The sequence below is a fragment of the Colobus angolensis genome, unplaced genomic scaffold (genome assembly GCF_000951035.1).
Source record: "Colobus angolensis palliatus isolate OR3802 unplaced genomic scaffold, Cang.pa_1.0 Scaffold70, whole genome shotgun sequence".
Taxonomy (NCBI): Eukaryota; Metazoa; Chordata; class Mammalia; order Primates; family Cercopithecidae; genus Colobus; species Colobus angolensis.
Window position 1 is genome coordinate 7,743,949 of NW_012120710.1, and position 21,353 is coordinate 7,765,301.

Here is a 21,353-nt window from a genome sequence, read left to right on the forward strand (position 1 = left end):
TGCATGGCTATCTAAGGGTCTCTTACAGGTAGGATGACTAAATATAGACTTTATCTTCCAAATAGGGACACTATGGAGATGAGAGGTAGCATTCATAAAACAGGACACTAGGCTAGTCAAGATCAGGACACTTGTTGTCAAAAAGCGAAAGTTAAGAGTAAAGCCAAATCTACAGAGCCAATAGTGACAGCTTCTACTGGTCCAAATTCGTAAAGGGGAATTCTGGAGGTTCTCCTAAAATGGAAAGAGAAGAATAGAAAACAGCATTACAGTAAAACATTTTTGTAAGCTACAAAAGCTACATCTCACATTTTTTTTTGAAGTACAATTTCTATGTTTACCAGCATAAAATAATTGTGTTAATCTGAAGAGAAATATTAACTTCCAAAACAAGTTTTCTCTTAATTTATGCATTCTAGTTGGAAAAGTTTTGTTTAGACCGCCATGTCATCAATTTTTAAAAGTAAAAACACTTTTTAAAATGAAGAAATCTGACCTCGGGAGAAAATACTAATACTGCCCCTCATAAAACATGTTGATGTTTAATATCAACACACCTTTATTAGTTTCCTTTCACACAAATCTCACCTTTTTTTTTTTTTTTTTTCTGAGACAGGGTCACACTCTGTTGCCCAGGCTAAAGTTAGTGGTATGATCATGGCTTACTGCAGCCTCAATCTCCCAGCCTCAAGCTATCCTCCCATTTTAGCCTTTCTAGTAGCGAGGACTACAGGCTCACGCTACCATGCCCAGCTAACTTTTTATTTTTGTTTTTATTTTTGTAAAGACAGAGTCCCACTATGTTGTGCAGGTTTGTCTCAAGCTCCTGGGCTCAAGTGATCCTCCTGTCTCAGCCTTCCAAAGTGCTGGGATTATGGGTGTAAGCCACTGCACCTGGCCATGAATTTCATTTTAATCACAGCTTTTATGTATTATTTCCTTTGATATTTTTCCTTATTGTTATTTGAATAGTACATACCGAAATATGCACTGAAGCAACACAGAAAAATAGATTTTAAGGTTTTCATAAGCTTTAGCAATATCAAGTCACATGAAAATAAAAATTAAGCAGAATAATTTGTTTTTAGATTTTATGTTCAATTCATTATAACAAAAACATTTTGTAACAATACTATTTTTTATGAGCCAAAGTGAAATCCTTGTTATTCACTTGTTTGATTTTCCTTGCTCAGCTACACCATGTAATTAACGTCACCTTAGGCCAGAGTGTACTTAGCTATATTTACATGGCAGTCATCTCTCAGTGCTCCCTGACCAAATCAAAGGGAGTTACTGTTAAGGCAGTCTAGTTAACCATCAACTAGGTGCCAACTCTATTTAGGGTCACTGTGGTGTATTATAAACCTCAGTGATTTATTAAAACTAATGAAGCTGATATGCCCTCCTTATTTCCGTTAGCTGTTTACTATTTAAGACTGTCAAAAATTCTTGCTGAGCCACTATTTACATTAGAGCAAAATCAGAGAATGATTCTAATATCATGTTTGTATCTATATGACTCCAAAACATTCATGTAAAAAGCTTGCAGTCATTCATTTGGATCTCGTGCTTCTACAATGCCAGAGATTTAAATGCTTATAAAAACTTAGAAATTCTTTTTATATATTTTAGATGGATATTTCAGAATTTGTGAAAAAATTTCCCAATATGTCCAAATCAGCATGATACTATATATTGGGCCAAATGCCAATTAGCAAACAATGGGTGAGGCTTCTGAAAGGATAATTTTTCCAAACAACAGTATAATAGAAAGCTATACCAGTTACCAATCATGTAAGAAACCACAGGTGAGTTGAGCTTTATTTAGTACTTTGGTGGCTTTTCATAAAGTTTGTCAACAGACAATGGGCACTTAATTTTTCCAAAATGATTTGTGATTATTCATGAATATGCATTACTACATTGGACTGTAACACAACAGCTCTCTTATTTCCTCTCTCACTGTCAGAATGTCAGCTCTCACTTCTGCCAGAGTGGCTACCTCCACTAGACCCAAGTGAAAAAGCACCCTCCCACCCCATGGTGCACTGAAATCAGCCCCTCCTGCTGTTGTCTGCAGGGTGCAGTCATGACCTTTTGGTATAGGCTTGGTTTGCTCAGACTGCTATCAATCATCAGGGGAAAAGCTTGTCCTGAGAAAAGAAACTAGAACACAAAAAGCAGGCTTCAGAGAGGCGGAGAAAAGCGTATGCTCCTCTCTGACCTTTTGTTTGTCGAGTGTACCCTTTAAGCGGTCTAAGGTCCCTTAAGGTTGCTCAGAGGTGGCACTGGTTGAAATAACATTGCCACAAGGATTTAGGTTAAGGGTTATGCAAGGAGGTTTACAAAAGGAGGCAGTGTTACTCAAACTGCAACCCACCAATAAATTATGAAATCAATTTAGTGAGCTTCAAATCAGCATCTGAAGAGAAAATAGCCAGCATCACATGTAATAGGAGTAAATATTGCTTTATGAATCTTGCTTCAGTTGCATGTGTGTATTGGATCATAAGATGAACTATATTTCTTACTGTGAGTAGCAATGGAAAATATTTGGAAGACACTGCTGTAAAGGACCCACACCTATAACTGAGATTATACAGTTTCGTGTTACTCTCTATGGCTTAGACTTTAGTAAAGTCATGTCTAAATTCCACCCTCAGCTTAGATAAAGGTTGAGGTATTAGTTCCATGCTCGAACCAAGGAGAAACAGCCCCCTCCTGTGGCCGGCTGGAGTGATAATTAAAATAAGGGGTTGCCCAAAGAAGGGCAAATGTCTGGAAGAATTCGTGCTGCAATATATAATTCTTCCCATATGGAGCTTTCCTCCATGTACTGTTACCCTGTAGAATTGGTTTCATTTTATAAAGGGTATATGGCAGCTTCCTTATACTCTCTTTCTCCTAACCTACTGCTCCAAATAGCTAAGGTGTGAGAAACTGACTACAAGTGACAGAACTGTACGTAAATTGTTTCTGCACGGCTATCTAAGGGTCTCTTACAGGTAGGATGACTAAATATAGACTTTATCTTCTAAATGGGGACACTATGGAGATGAGAGGTAGCATTCATAAAACAGGACACTGGGCTAGCAGGTGTAAACCGAGACTGTCCTAGGCAAGCAGCCTTGGGTAATCACCCTTCTTACAGGGAATGAAGAACACCACTCCTCTTAATGGCAGCTCCTTGTTTGTTTTTTAGGGTCTTACTGCTATACAAATGATTGAAATGAACAAAATCCTAAGCTCTGGATAAATAGATGACAATGATACTGAATAGCTTCTCATTAGCTATGGAAAGTGAAAGAAAAAAACAGAGTATCAAATGTTAATTAATGTGGTTTTAAAGTGAATTACATGATGAGAGATGAAGACTTATCTTCCTAATTAATTTTTATGTAATTAATTCATTTAATTATTCTTAAAGTTAATTCAGTTTGGTAACTTCACAATGATTAAGAGTTAGGAGTTGAAGTAAGAGAGGAGTTAGGCCCCAAAAATATTGAGTAGCAGGGGGATCAGAGCTGGTATGGAAGTATATGCTAACGGTTAGATAAGTAAAAATAATTAAGATGGTCTTATTTTTAATGTACTTTTTTAGAAACTTACTTGAACTATGCAAAAAATGTTTTGCTAAGAATGAATCAGAGTACATAATTTAAATAAAAATTGTTTATAGCTTAAAATATAATTTAGCATGCTCTTACTCCAGCTTATAAACTGCTTTTAATTTGAAATGACTTTGATTCCTTATCTTCAAATAAACTATTAATAAAATAATATTGATTCTGGCTATTATAGTCTCTAGAAGCAGAGCAGCAAAACCTTAACTCACCTTGTCTTCATACATCCTTTTGGCTTCCCTTAATTCAGAACGTAGCTGAGAAACAGTAGATTCCAGATCGCTGAGCTGACGCATATACATAGAGTTTTGATTTCTTGCTTGCTCTCTAAGAAGAGTTTAGAAGGAGAATAAATGCAAATAGCAAACTAAGAATAAGAGTAACACCTGAGTATTCTAGCTTTTTGACACTACCACTAGTTATTTTATATGGCATTATTAAGCCAATAGTCTTTTATTTTCCAAAATTGACTCAAAAGCTTCTGCTCAAATATACTGTAAACCGCAGAAGCTGGGTGACAGCTGTATGGGAATGCATCACACTATTTTCTCTCTACTTTTGTATATGATGGAAAATGTCCATATAAAAAGTTTTAACATACAACTCAAATAAAATTATTTCTATGCATATGCACACATTTTACTTATATTCATATATATTACACACACACACATACATACACACACACACACATACAGATATGGTTTGGTTCTGTGTCCCCACCCAAATCTCATGTCAAATTGTAATCCCCACACGTCAGGGGAGGGCCCTGGTGGGAGGTGATTGGATCGTGGGGGCAGACTTCCCCCATACTGTTCTCACACTAGTGAGTGAGTTCTCACAACATCTGATGGTTTATATGGCACTTCCCCGCTTTCCTGCTCCGTCATGGTAAGACGTGCTTGCTTTCCTCATGATTGTAAGTTTCCTGAGGCCTCCCAGTCATGATTCCTGTTAAACTTGTGGAACTGTGAGTCAACTAAACTTCTCTTCTTCATAAATTACCCAGTCTTGTGCAGTTCTTTATAGTAGTGTAAGAATGGATTAATACAGAAAACTGGTACCAGGAGAGTGGGGCACTGCTACAAAGACACCTGAAAATATGAAAGTGACTTTGGAACTAGGTAACAGGCAGAGGTTGGAACAGTTTGGAGGGATCAGAAGAAGACAGAAAGATGAGGGAAAGTTTGGAACTTCCTAGAGACTTGTTGAATGGTTGTGACCAAAATGCTGATAGTGATATGGACAATGAGTCCAGGCTGAGGTGGTCTCAGATGGAGATGAGGAACTTCTTGGGAACTGGAGTAAAGATCACTCTCACTATGCTTTAGCAAAGAGACTGGTAGCATTTTGCCCCTGCCCTAAAGATCTGTGGAACTTTGATCATGACAGAGATGATTCAGGGTATCTGGCAGAAGAAATTTCTAAGCAGCAAAGCATTCAAGATGTTACCTGACTGTTTCTGAAAGCATACAGGCATATGTATTAACAAAGAGAGGTCTGAAACTGGAACTTATGTTTAAAAGGGAAGCACAGTGTAAAAGTTTGGAAAATTTGCAGCCTGACGGAAAAGAAAAACCTATTTTCTGGGGACAAGTTCAAGCTGCCGGCTGTAGAAATTTGCATAAGTAAAGAAGAGGTGCAAGACAATGGGGAAAACATCTCCAGAGCATGTCAGAGATCTTTAGGCAGCCCCTTCCATCACAGGCCTGGTGACTTAGGAGGAAAAAATGGTTTTGTGAGCCAGGGCCCACTCCACTGCTCTGTGCATCCTCAGTACCTGGCACCCTGTGTCCCAGCTGCTCCAGCTCCAGCTGTGGCTAAAAGGAGTCAAGGTACAGCTCGGGCTGTTGCTTCAGAGGGTGCAAGCCCCAAGACTAGGCAGCTTCCACATGGTGTTGAGCCTGCAGGTGCACAGAAAGCAAGAGTTGAGGTTTGGGAACCTCGGCCTGCATTTCATAGCATGTATGGAAATGCCTGGATGTTCAGGCAGACGTCTGTTGCAGGAGTAGAGCCCTCATGGGGAATCTCTACTAGGGTAATGTGGAAGGGAAATGTGGGGTTGGAATCCCAACAGAGTCCCCACTGGGGCACTGCCTAGTGGAGCTGTGAGAAGAGGGCCACTATCCTCCAGATCCCAGAATAGCAGATCCACAGGCAGCTTGCACTGTGCACATGGAAAAGCTACAGACACTCAATGCCAGCCTGTGAAAGCAGCCGCAGAGGCTGTACAATGCAGAGCAACAGAGGCAGAGCTGCCCAAGGCCTTGGGAGCCTCCACCTTGCATCAGTGTGCCCTGGATGTGAGACATGGAGTCAAAGGAGATTATTTTAGAGCTTTAAGATTTAAGGACTGCCCAGCTGGATTTTGGACTTGCCTGGGTCCTGCAGCCCCTTTGTTTTGGCCTATTTCTCCCATTTGGAGCAGGAGCATTTACCCAATGCCTGTAACCCAATTGTATCTTGGAAGTAACAAACTTGTTTTTTATTTTACAGGCTCATAGGCAGAAGGGACTTACCTTGTCTCAGATGAGACTTTGGGTTGTGGATTTTTGAGTTAATGCTTAAATGAGTTAAGACTGGGGGACTGTTGAGAAGGGATAATTGTATTTTTTTTTTTGAGACAGAGTCTTGCTCTGTCGCCCAGGTTGGAGTGCAGTCTCAGCTCACTGCAAGCTCTGCCTCCCAGGTTAATGCCATTCTCCTGCCTTAGCCTCCCGAGTAGCTGGGACTACAGGTGCTCGCCACCAAGCCCAACTAATTTTTTGTATTTTTAGTGGAGACAGGATTTCACCATGTTAGCCAGGATAGTCTCGATCTCCTGACCTCGTGATCTGCCCACCTCAGCCTCCCAAAGTGCTGGGATTACAGGCATGAGCCACCGCGCATGGCCAATAATTATATTTTAAAACGTGAGAAGGACATGATATTTGGGAGATGACAAATCTGAATTGTAATCACGTGTCAGGAGAGGGGCCTGATGGGAGGTAACTGGATCATGGTGGCAGATTTCCCCCATGATTTTCTTGTGATGGTGAGTGAGTTCTCATGAGATCGATGGTTTAAAAGTGTGGCACGTCTCCACTCTCTCTCTCACTTGCTTTGCCATGGTATGATGTGCTTGCTTCCCCTTTGCTTTCCATCATAATTGTAAGTTTCCTGAGGCCTCCCACTCATGACTCCTGTTAAGCCTGTGGAACTCTGAGTCAATTAAATCTCTTTTCTTCATAAATTACCCAGTCTCAGGTAGTTCTTTATAGCAGTGTTAAGAATGGACTAATACAAATACTTAAAACAGCCAATCCCAGGAGCTCCAAATACTTGCAAAAATACTTCTTATATGGTCAGATAATGTTACCTATGTTAAGCAATATTTCCTCTTCATTTAAATGTTAGAAAAACAGTTTCACTTTCTTATGAAATCTTACCAAGCAAATTCTAAAAGATTATAGAAGAGAAAGTTAATGAAAATTATATCTCTAAAATGAAGATGAATGACTAACAGTTTAAACCACATACTGAATGATTTCCATTTGACTCTGGATACTATTGGCTTGGCTTCGAGCACTGCTAGCTTTCTCAGTAAGTCCTGTTATTTCAACTTCATGTTCACTTATTAACTGCTCAATCCTATAAAAAGAATGTGGTGATTGTTATTTGATACAGATTTTCCTATGAATTATTTTAAAAATGAATGATTTTCAATACTCTCAAATTTAGTATTTTGCTTTGCTTTTGTACATGCTACTCTTTTAATAACAAGTGCCTACAACAGACCCAAAATCCTTTATCCAAATCTTTTGAGAGTCACCTAGTTTTGGAATTCAGAATTTTTTTTTAGTTTACCATGGTAATAAATTGCAAGTACTATATATTATATGACACCCCAAGTGAGATGTAAGGAAGCGTCCCATTAACCAAACATATTATGAATGCAACAATTTGCAAGTATTCACACTAAATCATAGACTATGGAAAGGTTTACATTAGCTCTGGTCAGGTTTTTCCAACAAATGAGTGACAAAAACTGTCTCCTTCACCAAACTTTGGTCAGGCTCTTCTGAGGCCTCTTTTCAACTATGCCTCAACCTTTGGCCTGCCTAGCCCAGACCTAGCAAGAATCTTGCTGAGTCAGTTTAGTCCTCCCACCCTCGATATCTGGTCAAGTTCTTCATCCCCTGCCTTTGACATCTAAGCCCTTGGCCTGAGTTTAGCAAGAATCCCCCTACTCTTGATGCCTTTTCTCAGTAATTTTCCATCCACAGACCCCCTCACCATGCCCCGTGGCTATAAATCCCTATTTGGCCTTGTACTGGAAGCTGAGCTTAATCTCTCTCTCCTATAGCAATACTCCTATTGTAATTGTCTCAAATAACACCCTCCTTACCATTTTAACTAGGGTAACATGAGTTTCCTATAAACCTATAAAAAAAACTTACGTGTTTCAGAGTGGTTTAGATTTTGGAATTGAGGCTGAAAACTGTAAAACTGTGGTTTAGTTTCACTAGGCTTTTCCATACCTCAGTCAGAAACCTACCTATCTTGATGTTGTTGCAGAAGTAGTTCCATTTTGTTCTGTGATTCAGATTTCAGTGCTTCAAGTTGATCCTCTACCTGGTTTTTAAAAAGAGATCCTGATTTAGTTACTGGTAAATATAAGGCTTGGAAAATCTGGATATTTTCAACTAAAGGAATGCTTTAAATGCAAATAGAAATAATACTAAAATCAAATACATTCTATCCCCATATTTTATTAGCTCTTTTACTTTGTCTATACTCTCATGAAGCTATACAGGTAAACCAAGGTAGTTCCTATTATGAGAGATTATTGTGGAAGTAACTTCTGTTATTTCAGAAAAATGAGAACTTAGTTTAAGAATTTTAAAAATTACGCATCTAATGCTATTCTCTTAATGCATTTTAATATAAAATTATTTAAGTAGCATTCTCACCACTTACTGGAAATATCCTCCCTTTAAGAAAAGAAATCTCTGTGTCTAATTCTCTTAGGATTTTACTAATAGCTGAGCCCAAGCTGCGGAAGTGCAGAGTAGACATGCTGTCATGTTCATATATTTTTTTGCCTGAGGCTTCTTCAAAGTCAACCAGGATTGACCGGATTTCTTGAAGCACTCCCTCATGACTAAGCATAATTTTTCGTAGTTGCTCTATCTGTGTGTTGCTGTCTTTCAGCATGTCCTCCTTCAGGCATTTGGCAGCTTCAAGTTCATGAACTGTATTTTGAAGCTGATTTCTTAAATCCTCCTGGGACTGACTCTCCCTTCGTCTATGAAATAAATGAAAGAAAATAAATAACATTGATAAAACTCATATTCACACAAGTAGTTTACTACAAAGAGTAAAACTTTAAAATAATTTCACATAATGAAAATATGTGACTTTAAAATAATTTCACAAATCCCAACCTGATGTCGGCCATAGCATCTCTCTCCATTTGCATCTCCTGAAGTTTTGTTTGCAAATCAATGACTGACTGCCTCAAATAAAACTTTTGTTTCTCATGCAGTTCATTGCTCTGAAAAAAAAGCCATGCAAATTAATCTTCATTAGAGAAACACATTTCCTTATAGCTAGTAAGTTCCAAAAATCTATATATATTTTCAATTCATTTTTATGTCTACTTCCTTCCCTCACTGCTGCAGTTCAAAGCCTAATTAATAATTTCTCACTTAGATTACGAGAATACCTTAACTAGTCTCCCTGTATCAAGCTTGACCCCGTTAGTCCATTCTCTACAACCAAAACTCTGCTTCTAAAACAAATCTTACTTCCAGCTCAACATGGAGATAGGAATACATTTTTTACACGAAAACATGAGAATTGGTTGAAATTCTGTACATAAAAAAGTCAATCCCTACCTCCTACTCACTTAAAATACCTGGCAGCAGACACCACCACCCAAAACTCCAGGTGTCCTACTACAGAGAAATACACAAAGATTTCTAAGATCAGGCACTGAGGGATCTCCCAGCACAGGAGATGCTGTAGGAGATGCTCCCGTATATAGTTGATGCCGTACCTAATTCTCCCAAAGCAAAGCCATCAAGTTCTGCCCATGAATAGAGAGTTTGCCATCAGCCTTTTTATTACCTAATTCTTGAATACAAACAGAAAACCAAAAACTGCTGAACACTTGAAGAAAAATCACAAAGTAATAAATAGATTAATATCAAATAAACAAGCAAACACCCAGAAAAAAAGAGAACCAGAGGAAACAAAGAAAGATAATGCAAGGAATAGAAGAATACTTCAAAAACTTGTATTCACAGAGAAATTCAAGAGACATTATCAGCATAAAGCAAGAATAAGATGCTATGCCACAGAAGTGATCAGAGGAGAAACGGTCATGAAAATTAAAAATATGGTTGTAAACGAAAAAGTTCAATTCAATAGAAATGTTGCAAGTCAAGAAATGTCCTCCAAAGGTAGAAAAAGTAGACAAATTTTTGAAACAAAAAGTAAAAGATGTAGAGATTTAACTGAGGTGAAAGTATGTTTCCAACAGGAACTTTGGAAAGACAGAACTGAAAAAACAGAAGAAGGGAAACTGCCAAAGAAAAAACGCAACCGAATTCCTCCAAACTGAAAGGCACTCGTCTACAGACCAATAGGTCTACTGAGTCCCTAGCATGGTGAATGAAGAAACAAAAATTCATACCTAAGTACATTATGGTGGCATTTCAGAGACAAAGAAAAGATGTTAAAGATGAAATTCAAGTAAGTAAAAAATAAAAAATCATCTACAAAGGAACAAGAACCAGATACACAACTCAATAGCAATACTGAATGCAAAAGCACAGTATCTTCAAAAGATTGGGAGAAATTACTTTCAACTTTACCAAGCCAATTATCAATCAAGTGTGAGCGTAAAATAGAGTCACTCTCAGATATGCAAAGATTCATAAAATGTATCTCTTTCTTAAGAATTTTACAGTTTATTAAGAACTTAACAAAGACGTGTTTTGACTAAATGAAGAAGTAGATCAAGAAAGAAGACAGGAGAGGCTGGAGGCAGAGCAAGATGGCGGAATAGAAGCCTACACCATTCATTCCCTCACACCTGCCACCCCCAATGGGAACATCAAATTTTAAAAACTATCTGCACACAGAAAAGCACCATCCTAAGAACACAAAAGTCAAGTGAAAAATAGTGGGGCAGGAAAATAGGGTCTGGAGGCAGGGAACATAAGGCTGATTCACACTTCAACTGTAACAGGAAATACCCTCTCTCTAGGGTGTAGGATGTAAATGACTTTGTAACTTTATTTCATTTTCCCCATTTACATAGGGCATACCCCCAAGTAACCAATGGAATCCTCTAGGGAGTATTTAAACTCCCAGAAATTCTCTAACAAGGCTTTTGAGTTCCTATGCACAGTGTATGAAAGTACACTGTGGAGTGTACTTTCATTTTCAATAAATTCCTTCATTCCTTCCTTGGTTTGTGTGTTTTGTCCAATTCTTTGCTCAAGACGCCAAGAACCTGGACACCCTCCACCATTAAAAATAGTACCTGGTTTTAATTCATATGGTGGAAAGAGGCATTGAGGAGGGCAGGAGAGACAGTCTCGAATCTCCAACACCACCCCTTTCACCATCCCCCAGCAGTGGCTATGCAGAGGATCTGCGTAGGGGAGGGAGAGCACAGCAACAGGGGATTTTATATTTAATTCAGTGCTTCCCCATCAGAGGGGAGAATCAAGCCATGCTGGGCTTAGCGGGAGCATTTGAACCAGCCCTAGTCAGAGGGGAATCGTCCATTTCAGTGGTCAGAACTCAAGTTTCTCAGCAAGCCTCACCACCACATGCTGAAGTGCACTGGGGTCCTAGGTAAATTTGAAAGGCAGCCTAGGACACAAGGACTGCAATTCTTAGGCAATTCCTAGTGCTAGGCTGGGCTTAGAGCCAGTAAACTAGGGTGGCATGTGACCTAAGGAGACCCAAGCTGGTGTGGTTAAGGGAGTGCTTGCACAATCCCTTTCCCAACCCCAGACAGTGCAGCTTGCAGCAACAAAAGTGACTCCTTCCTTCTACTTGAGGAGAGGAGAGCAAAGCGTAAAAAGGACTTTGTCTTGCATGTTAGATACCAGTTCAGCCACAGCAGGGTAGGGCAGTTGGCAGAGTCATGAGGTCCCCATTCCAAGACCTACCTCCTGGACAACAATTCAAGATACAACCTGGGCCAAAAGGGAACCCATTGCCTTGAAGGGAAGAACGCAGTCCTGGAAGGGTTCATTACCTGCTGACTAAAGAGTCCTTGGGGACCAGGCATGGTGGCTCACACCTGTAATTCCAGCACTTTGAGAAGCCGAGGTGGGCAGATCATTTGAGCTCAGGAGTTCGAGACCAGCCTGACCAACATGGTGAAACCCTGTCTCTACTAAAAATCCAAAAAATTAGCCGGGCATGGTGGCGCATGCCTGTAGTCTCAGGTACTTAGGGGGCTGAGGCAGGAGAATCATTTGAACCTGGGAAGCAGAAGTTGCAGTGAGCTGAGATGGCACACTGCACTCCAGCCTGGGTGACAGAACATGACTCTATCTCAAAAAATAATAAAAATAAAGAACCCTTGGGCCCTGAATAACCAGCAGTGATACCCTGAGAGTATGCTTTGGGCCTTGGGCTTTAAGATGTGCTGGCTTCAGGAGTGACCTAGCACATTCCCAGCTATGGTGGCTACAGTGAAAGACTCCTTCTGTTTGAGAAAAGCAGAGGGAAAAGTAAAGGAGACTTTGTCTTACACCCTAGATACCAGCTCAGCCACGGTGGGTAGAGCAACAAGCAGGCTCTTGGAGTCTCTAAGTCCAGGACTGTGCATTTGGACCTGGGCAGGGCAGCATTTCTGGACCTGTCCTGTGTCAGAAGGGAACCCAGTGCCCTAAAGGGTGAGTCCCAGGCCTGGCAACATTCACCACAAGCTAATCAAAGAGCCCTTGGCTTTAAGTGAACATCAGTGGTGGCAGGGCAGAAACCCCATGGACTAGTGGTGGTCGTGGCCACAGGGAGAAGCTCCTCTGCCTTTGGAAAGAGGAGGAAAGAATGGGAAGGACTTTGTATTGTGGTTTGACTGACAGCTTAGCCACAGTAGAATAGAACATAAGGTAAACTGCTAAGGTATTTGGCTCCAATCACTGGCTCCCGGACAGCATGTCCGGACATGCACAGGACCTGGGGGATCTCACCACCCTGAAGGGAAGGACCTTGGACAAGACTCAGTGCAGTGCTGACTTCAGGTCTGACCCATCACATTCCCAGTGCTGGCAGCCACAGGAGTGCTTGCATAACCACACCCCCAGTTCCACGTGGGTCAGCACAGAGAGGGAGACAGACAGAGAAACTCCATATGTTTGGGAGAAAGGTAAGAGAAAAGAACAAGTCTCTGCCTGGTAATCCAGAGAATTCTTCCAGATCTTAACCAAGACCACCAAGGCAGTACCTCTATGAGTCTGCAAAAACCACAGCGTTATTAGGCTTGGGGTTTTGAATACTGGAAAGCCTTCCTGAGAAGGCTAGGCACAAATAAGCTCAACCGTGAAGACTACCACAAATAACTAACTTCACTGCCCAGACACCAAGGTACATCTACAAGCATCAACACCATCCGGGAAAACATGACCTCACTAAATGAACTAAGTAAGTAAGGTACCAGGGACCAATCCTGAAAAAAACAGAGATATATGACTTTTCAGACAGATAATTCAAAATATCTGTTTTGAGGAAATTCAAAGAAATTAAAGACAACTCAGAAAAAGAATTCAGAATTCTATCAGATAAATTTAATAAACAGATTAAAATAATTACAAAGAATCAAGCAGAAATATTAGAATTGAAAAATGCAATTGATGTGCTGAAGAATGCATCAGAGTCTCCTAATACCAGAAATGATCAAGCAGAAGAAAGAATTAGTCAGAAGACAGGCTATTTGAAAATATACAGTCAGAGGAAACAAAATAAAAAAGAAAAGAAAACAATGAAGCACACCTACAAGGGAAAGTATCAGAGAACTTCCCAACCCTAGAGAAAAATACCAACATTCAAGTACAAGGTTACAGAACATCAAGCAGATTTAACTCAGAGAAGACTATCTCAAGGCAGTTAATAATCAAACTCCCAAAGGTCAAGGATAAAGGATCCTGAAAGCAGCAAGATAAAATAAACAACATACAATGAAGTTCCAGTACATCTAGCAGCAGGCTTTTCAGTGGAAACCTTACATGCCAGGAGAGAGTGGCATGACATATTTAAAGTGCTGAAGGAAAAAGACCATCTACCGCAGAATAGTATATCTAGTGAAAATATCCTTCAAACATGAAGGAGAAATAAACACTTTTCTAGAAAACAAAAGATGAGGAATTTCATCAACACCAGACCAGACCCGTCCTATAAGAAATGCTAAAGGGAGTTCTTCAATCTGAAAGAGAAGGATGTTAATAAGCAAGAATAAATCATCCAAAGGTACAAAACTCATTGGTAATAGTAAGCACACAGAAATACACAGAATAATATAACACTATAATTGTGATGTGTAAACTTCTCTTAAGTAGAAAGGCTAAAAGATAAACCAATCAAAAATAATCATAACAACTTTTCAAGCCATAGATATTACAATAAGATTCAAATAGAAACAACTAAAAGTTAAAAAGTGGGGGCACAAAGTCAAAAGTGTAGAGTTTGTATTAGTTTTGTTTTTATATGTTTGTTTGTTTATGCAATCAGCATTAAACTGTCATCACTTAAAAAATGATGGGTTTAAAATAATGGCTTATAAGAGAGTATTGCAAGCCTCATGGTAACCTCAAAGGTGAAAAACATACAACAGATATGCAGAAAATAAAAGCAAGAAATCAAAGCATGGTAGTTAGTTATCAGAACTTACTAACATTAGCGTCAATAGAGTTGGTATAAAACCAACTGCTAAATTTGACTGGCTTAAAAATAAAGACATCAAAGCATACCAACAGAGAAAAATCACCTTCACTAGGAGGAATACAGGAAGGAAAAGAAGAAGGAGGAGAAGACTACAAAACAACCAGAAAACAAATAACAAAAATGGCAGGAGTAAGTCCTTACTCATCAATAATAACATTGAACATAAATGGACTAAACTCTCTAATCAAAAGACACAGAGTGGCTGAATGGATTAAAAAACAAGACTCACTGATCTGTTGCCAACAAGAAACACACTATACCTACAAAGACACACACAGTCTGAAAATAAAGGGATGGAAAAAGATATTCCATGCCAATGGAAACCAAAAAAGAGCAGATGTAGCTATACTTATATCAGACAAAATAGATTTCAAGACAAAAACTATAAGAAGAGACAAAGAAGTCACAATATAATGATAAATGGGTCAATTCATTAGGAGGAGGTAACAATTTAAAATACATATGCAGCCATGACTGGGGCATCCAGATATATAAAGCAAATATTATCAGAAATAAAAGAGAGATAAGCCTCAATACAATAATAGCAAGATACATCAACACACCACTTTCAGGACTGGATAGATCGTCCAGACAGAAAATCTACAAAGAAACACAAAACCTAATCTGCACCATAGACCAAATGGAGCCAATAGATATTTACAGAACATTTCATCCAAAGGCTGCAGAATACAGCCTTGTATACACACAGCAATAGACACAGGAATGTTCTGGGCAGAATACATTTCTCAGCACATGGATGATTCTCAAGGAGAGACCATATGTTAGGTCACAAAACAAGTCTTAAAACATCCAAGAAAACCTGAAATAATATCAACCATCTTCTCTGACAACAAGGGAATACAACTACAAATCAACAACAAGGGGAATTTTGGAAACCATACAAATACACAGAAATTAAACAATATGCTCCTGAATAACCAGTGAGTCAATGAAGAAATTAAGAAGGAAATTAAAAATTTTTTTGAAACAGATGATAATGGAAACACAACATCCCAAAACCTATGGGATACAGTGAAAGCAGTACCAAGAGGGAAATATATATCTATTAAGTGCCTACTTCAAAAAAGAAGAAAAACTTCAAATAAACAATTTAAATGACGTATTTTAAAGCACCAGAAAAGCAAGAGCAAACTGAACCCAAAATTAGTACAAGAAAAGAAATAATAAAGATCAGAGCAGAAATAAAATTAAAATGAAAATAATACAAAAGATCAATGAAACAAAAAGTTGTTTTTTTGACAAGATAAACAAATTTGACAAACTTTTAGCCAGACTAAGAAAAAAAGAGAAGATCCAAATAAATATATTCAGAGACAAAAAAGGATACATTACAACTGATACTGCATAAATTCAAAGGATCATTAGTAGCTACTATGAGTGATTACATGCCAATGAACTGGAAACATCTAGAAAAAAAGGACAAATTCCTAGACACATACAACTTACCAGGATTGAACCCTGAAGAAATCTAAAACCTGAACAAGTCCTAGTAAAGAAAAGCCCAGAGCCTGATGGCTTCACTGCTGAATACCAAACATTTAAAGAACCAACACCAATTATACTCAACTGTTCCAAAAAATCGAGGAAGAGGAACTTCTTCCAAACTAATTCTATGATGGCAGTTATTACCCTGATACCAAAACCAGACAAAGACACATCAAAAAAAGAAAACTACAGGTCAGTATCTCTGATGAATATTGATGCAGAAATTCTCAACAAAATACTAGCAAACTGAATTCAGCACTACATTAAAAAGTTCATACATCATGACCAAGTGGGATTTACCCCTGGGATGCAAGGATGGTTAAACATATGTAAATCAATCAATGTGATACATCATATCAACATAATGAAAAACAAAAACCATATGATTATTTCAATTGAGGCCGAAAAAGCATTTGATAAAGTTAAACATCTCTTCAGGATAAAACTCTCAAAAAAATGGGTATAGAATAGAAAACAATGCAGCATACCTACAAGATCAACATAATAAAAGCCATATATGACAGAACCACAGCTAGTATTATACTTAACGGAGAAAAACTAAAAGCCTTTCCTGCGAGATCTGGAATACGACAAAGATGCCCACTTTCACCATTGTTATTCAACATAGTACTGGAAGTCCTAGCTTGAGCAATCACATAGAGAAAGAAAGAAATGACATTCAAACTGGAATGGAAGAAGTCAAATTATCCTTGTTTGCAGATGATATAATCTTATATTTGGAAAAACCTAAAGACTCCACCAAAAAACTATTAGAACTAATAAGCAAATTCAGTCACATTGCAGGACACAGTCAACATACAAAAATCAATAGCATTTCTCTACGCCAACAGTGAGCAATCTGAAAAAAAAATTAAAAAAGTAATCCCATTACAAGTTCCACAAATAAAATGAAATAACTAGGAATTAATCAAAGAAGTGAAAGACCTCAACAATAAAAACTATAAAATACTGATGAAAGAAATGGAAGAGGACACCAAAAATCGGAAAGGTATCCCATATTCATGGATTAGAAAAATCAATATTGTTAAAATGTCCATAAAATCCAAAGCAATCTACAGATTCAATGCAATCTGTATCAAAATACTAATGTTATTCTTCACAGAAATAGAAAAAACAATCTTAAAATTCATATGGAGTCACAAAAGATGCAGAATGGCCAAAGCTATCCTGAACAAAAAGAATAAAACTGGGGGAACCCATTATCTGACTTCAAATTACACTACAGAGCTACAGTAACCAGAATAGCATGGTACTGGCATAAAAACAAACACATAGAACAATAGAATGGAGAACCCAGAAATGAATCCACTCACATACAGTGAATTTATTTTCAACAAAGGTGCCAAGAACATATATTAGGGAAAAGACAGTTTTTTCAATAAATGGTACTGGGAAAACTGGATATCCATATGCAGAAGAATGAAACTAGACCCCTATCTCTCACCATATTTAAAAATCAAATCAAAATAGGTTAAAGATTTATATATAAGACCTTGGCCGGGCGCGGTGGCTCAAGCCTGTAATCCCAGCACTTTGGGAGGCCGAGACGGGCGGATCACGAGGTCAGGAGATCGAGACCATCCTGGCTAACACGGTGAAACTCTGTCTCTACTAAAAAAAATACAAAAAAACTAGCCGGGCGATGTGGTGGGCACCTGTAGTCCCAGTTACTCGGGAGGCTGAGGCAGGAGAATGGCGTAAACCCGGGAGGCGGAGCTTGCAGTGAGCCGAGATCGCGCCACTGTACTCCAGCCTGGGCGACAGGGCGAGACTCCGTCTCAAAAAAAAAAAAAAAAAAAAACCTCAAACTATGAAACTCTATGACAAAACATTGGGGGAAACTTCCTAGGACACTGGTCTAGGCAAAAATTTCTAGAGTAAAAATGGACACATGCGATCACATCAAGTTAGAAAGCTTCTACACAGCAAAGGAAACAATCAACAAAGTGAAGAGAAAACCCACAGAATGGAAGGAAATATCTGCAAACTACTCATTTGACAAGGGATTAATAACCAGAATATATAAGGAGCTCAAACAACTCTATAGGAAAAAATCTAGTAATTTGACTAAAAATAGGGAAATGATTTGAATAGACATTTCTCAAAGAACAAATACAAATGGCAAACAGGTATATGAGAAAGTGCTCAATATCACTGATCATTAGAGAAATGCAAATCTGAACTACAATGAGATATCAACTCACCTCAGTTAAAATAGTTTTTATCCAAAAGTTAGGCAATAACAAATGCTGGCAAGGATATGGAGAAAAGGGAACCCTTGTACACTGTTGGTGGGAATGTGAATTAGTACAACCACTATAAAGAACAGTTTGGAGGTCCCTCAAAAAACTGAAAATAGAGCTACCATACGATCCAGCAATCCCACTGTTGGGTATATACCCCCCAAAAAGGAAATCAATATACCAAAGAGGTATCTGCACTCCCATGTTTGTTGCAGACTGTTCACAATAGTCAAGATTTGGAAGCAACCTTAGTGTCCAACCACAGATGAATAGATACAGAAAATGTGGTACTTATAAACAGTGGAGTACCATTTGCCATAAAAAAGAATGAGATACTGTCATTTGCAACAACATGGATGGAACTGGAGGTCATTATGTTAAGTGAAATAAGCCAGGCACAGAAAGACAGACATCACATATTCTTGCTTATTTGTGGGATCTAAAAATCAAAACAATTGAATTCATGGAGATAGAGAGTAGAGGGATGGTTATCAGAGAGGGTGGGAAGGGTAGTGGGGGAGTGCCAAGGGGAGGTGGGGATGGTTAATAGGTACAAAAAAATACAATGAATAAGACCTAGTATTTGATAGCACAACAGGGTGACTATAGTCAATAATAATTCAATTGTACATTTTCAAATAACTAAAAGAATATAATTTGATTATTTGTAACATGAAGTATAAATGCTTGAGAGGATGGATACCCAATTTTCCATTATTTGATTTTTTACACATTGCATACCTGACCAAAATAGCTCACATACCCATAAATACATATGCCTTTTTGTTTAATCAAAAAAAAAAAAAAGAAAGAAGAGAGAAAACACTGATTCCTGGAAACCATGGATCCAACCTGGAAAGTAGTGGCAGAAGCCTTAGGAAAAGAGTTATACAAGAGACCTAAGAGAAACTAATCTAGACTGGGCAAAAGGTCAGAAGATGCTTGGAGTGTCCTGGGTCAAAGGAGGATATAGAAAACCTATATGATGTGTTTTTTTCTAATAAGGATATGATAAAGGCAAATAGTATAAGGAAAAAGAAAGGCAATTAGGAACCCCAGTAAAAACAAAAACCTACACAAGAAGGAAATTTACTGATTTAACACATATTTACTGAAGGCCAATAAAGTGTCATATACTGTTAGGGGATAGACATAGAAAACAAATTAAGACACTGTTTCTTCTCCTCATTGGTACCTCTGTGCTTCCTTTGTCTATATATACATCTTCATTAGTGTACTTATCATAGGGTAATTCCACTGTTTATATGACAAGCTCCCCTTCCAGACTATGAATTCCTTGTAAGTCCTATCTTATTCATTTTTTTTATCCCTGTGCATACTGGGGTACATAATTTTCAACACTAAATAAAATTGTAGATTTTTTTTTCCTAAAAATGCTCATACAATCTGATGAGGTAATGTGGTAATGAGAAAAATTAGATGTACTAAATACTACAATAAATGTGTACAAATGGCAGTAACTGTACAGAGGAGAGTACATCTAATGTCATCTAGAGGAAAGGCTTCAGAGAAGAAAATGCCTGGGCTGAGTCTTGGTGCACAATAAGAGTTTGCCAGGCAGATAAAGTAGAGAAGAGAAAACGGCCTGGGCAAAGGCATGCAGGTCTGGAATAGCACGGTATCCAGGGATGAGCAAGTGGCCTGATAACTGCCAGAATAGAGGTACCTATGGAGAATGGGTAGCATATGAGGCTAAAATGTACCAGGGTGAGGTTAGAGCATGAAGAGCTTTGGATGTGACAGTAAGGAGTTTGGCTTTTAGATTGTTAATTACTGGGACCCAATATGCAATTGTAAAGACAGTTTGATTCTACATAATGTCCACTTGAATTTTTTTTTTTTTTTTGAGACGGAGTCTCGCTCTGTCGCCCAGGCTGGAGTGCAGTGGCGCGATCTCGGCTCACTGCAAGCTCCTCCTCCCGGGTTCACGCCATTCTCCTGCCTCAGCCTCCCGAGTAGCTGGGACTACAGGCGCCCGCCACCTCGCCCGGCTAATTTTTTGTATTTTTAGTAGAGACGGGGTTTCACTGTGTTAGCCAGGATGGTCTCGACCTCCTGACCTCGTGATCCGCCCGCCTCGGCCTCCCAAAGTGCTGGGATTACAGGCGTGAGCCACTGCGCCCGGCCGAAATTTTTAGCAAATAACTTCTAGATGCTATTTAGCTATGATGCATACAAACATATCTAAAAACCTACCCTCTGCCATTGTTTGTAAAGAGAAATCAGGTATCATGTTAGCAGGACAACAGGTCTACGCCAATCATTAATTATAACTGCAGATAAATGCTACTTATAATTTTGAGTTATTCAAGTTTTGTTAAAATTTACATCATGAAACCAAGGTGCTTTGAATAATTATTAAAAAAAGAAAAATAAATATGTAGACTTTTCATTAGCCCAATTTTAATACTGAAAATAGAAGGCACAGGTCAAATTAACAAATTTAATCAATAAACCCATTGTTAGTTTTTTCTTCCAGGAAGTTGTATAACTGGCTTTACAACTACATATTGGGCCTCACTGTTGTCCCCCAAATAGCATCAGGTACTAGAAGAGAAGGCAACTCACTTCATTTAGTCTTCTCTGTAAATCTTTGACTTGATGTGAATATTCTTCTAAAACACGTTCAAAGTGTTCCTTTCCAGGATATTGGATGATTTTTCTAGGAGAATCAAGTTCCACTTCATATTTAGGGAAAAAAGGAACCTGTGTCAAAGTCCCAGCTGAAGATGTGTTTTCAATTATTGTACCACGAATAGATGACACAAAAAACGGACTTGAAGAACCTAAATATCAAAGAATTCATTAATTAACTTTTTTTTTTTGAGAAGGAGTTTCGCTCTTGTTGCCCAAGCTGGAGTGCAATGACGCGATCTTGCTCATTGCAACCTCTGCCTCCCGGTTCAAGCAATTCTCCTGCCTCAGCCTCCCGAGTAGCTGGGAATATAGAAGCAAGCCACCATGCCCGGCTAATTTTTTGTATTTTTAG

General features: G+C 38.6%; 1 protein-coding gene across 2 annotated transcripts in view; it reads right to left on the minus strand.

Annotated features, from left to right (window-relative positions):
- CCDC158 (coiled-coil domain containing 158) overlaps positions 1-21,353 on the minus strand; it is a 116,708-nt gene that overhangs the window by 70,861 nt on the left and 24,494 nt on the right. For both annotated transcript variants that reach the window (XM_011927228.1, XM_011927227.1), the window contains 6 exons: positions 20,933-21,150; positions 9,050-9,159; positions 8,583-8,910; positions 8,161-8,237; positions 7,143-7,253; positions 3,836-3,950 (listed from right to left, as the gene is read on the minus strand). In XM_011927228.1, the coding sequence (XP_011782618.1) occupies positions 3,836-3,950; positions 7,143-7,253; positions 8,161-8,237; positions 8,583-8,910; positions 9,050-9,159; positions 20,933-21,150 (959 nt within the window). The remainder of the gene's footprint in view (positions 1-3,835; positions 3,951-7,142; positions 7,254-8,160; positions 8,238-8,582; positions 8,911-9,049; positions 9,160-20,932; positions 21,151-21,353) is intronic.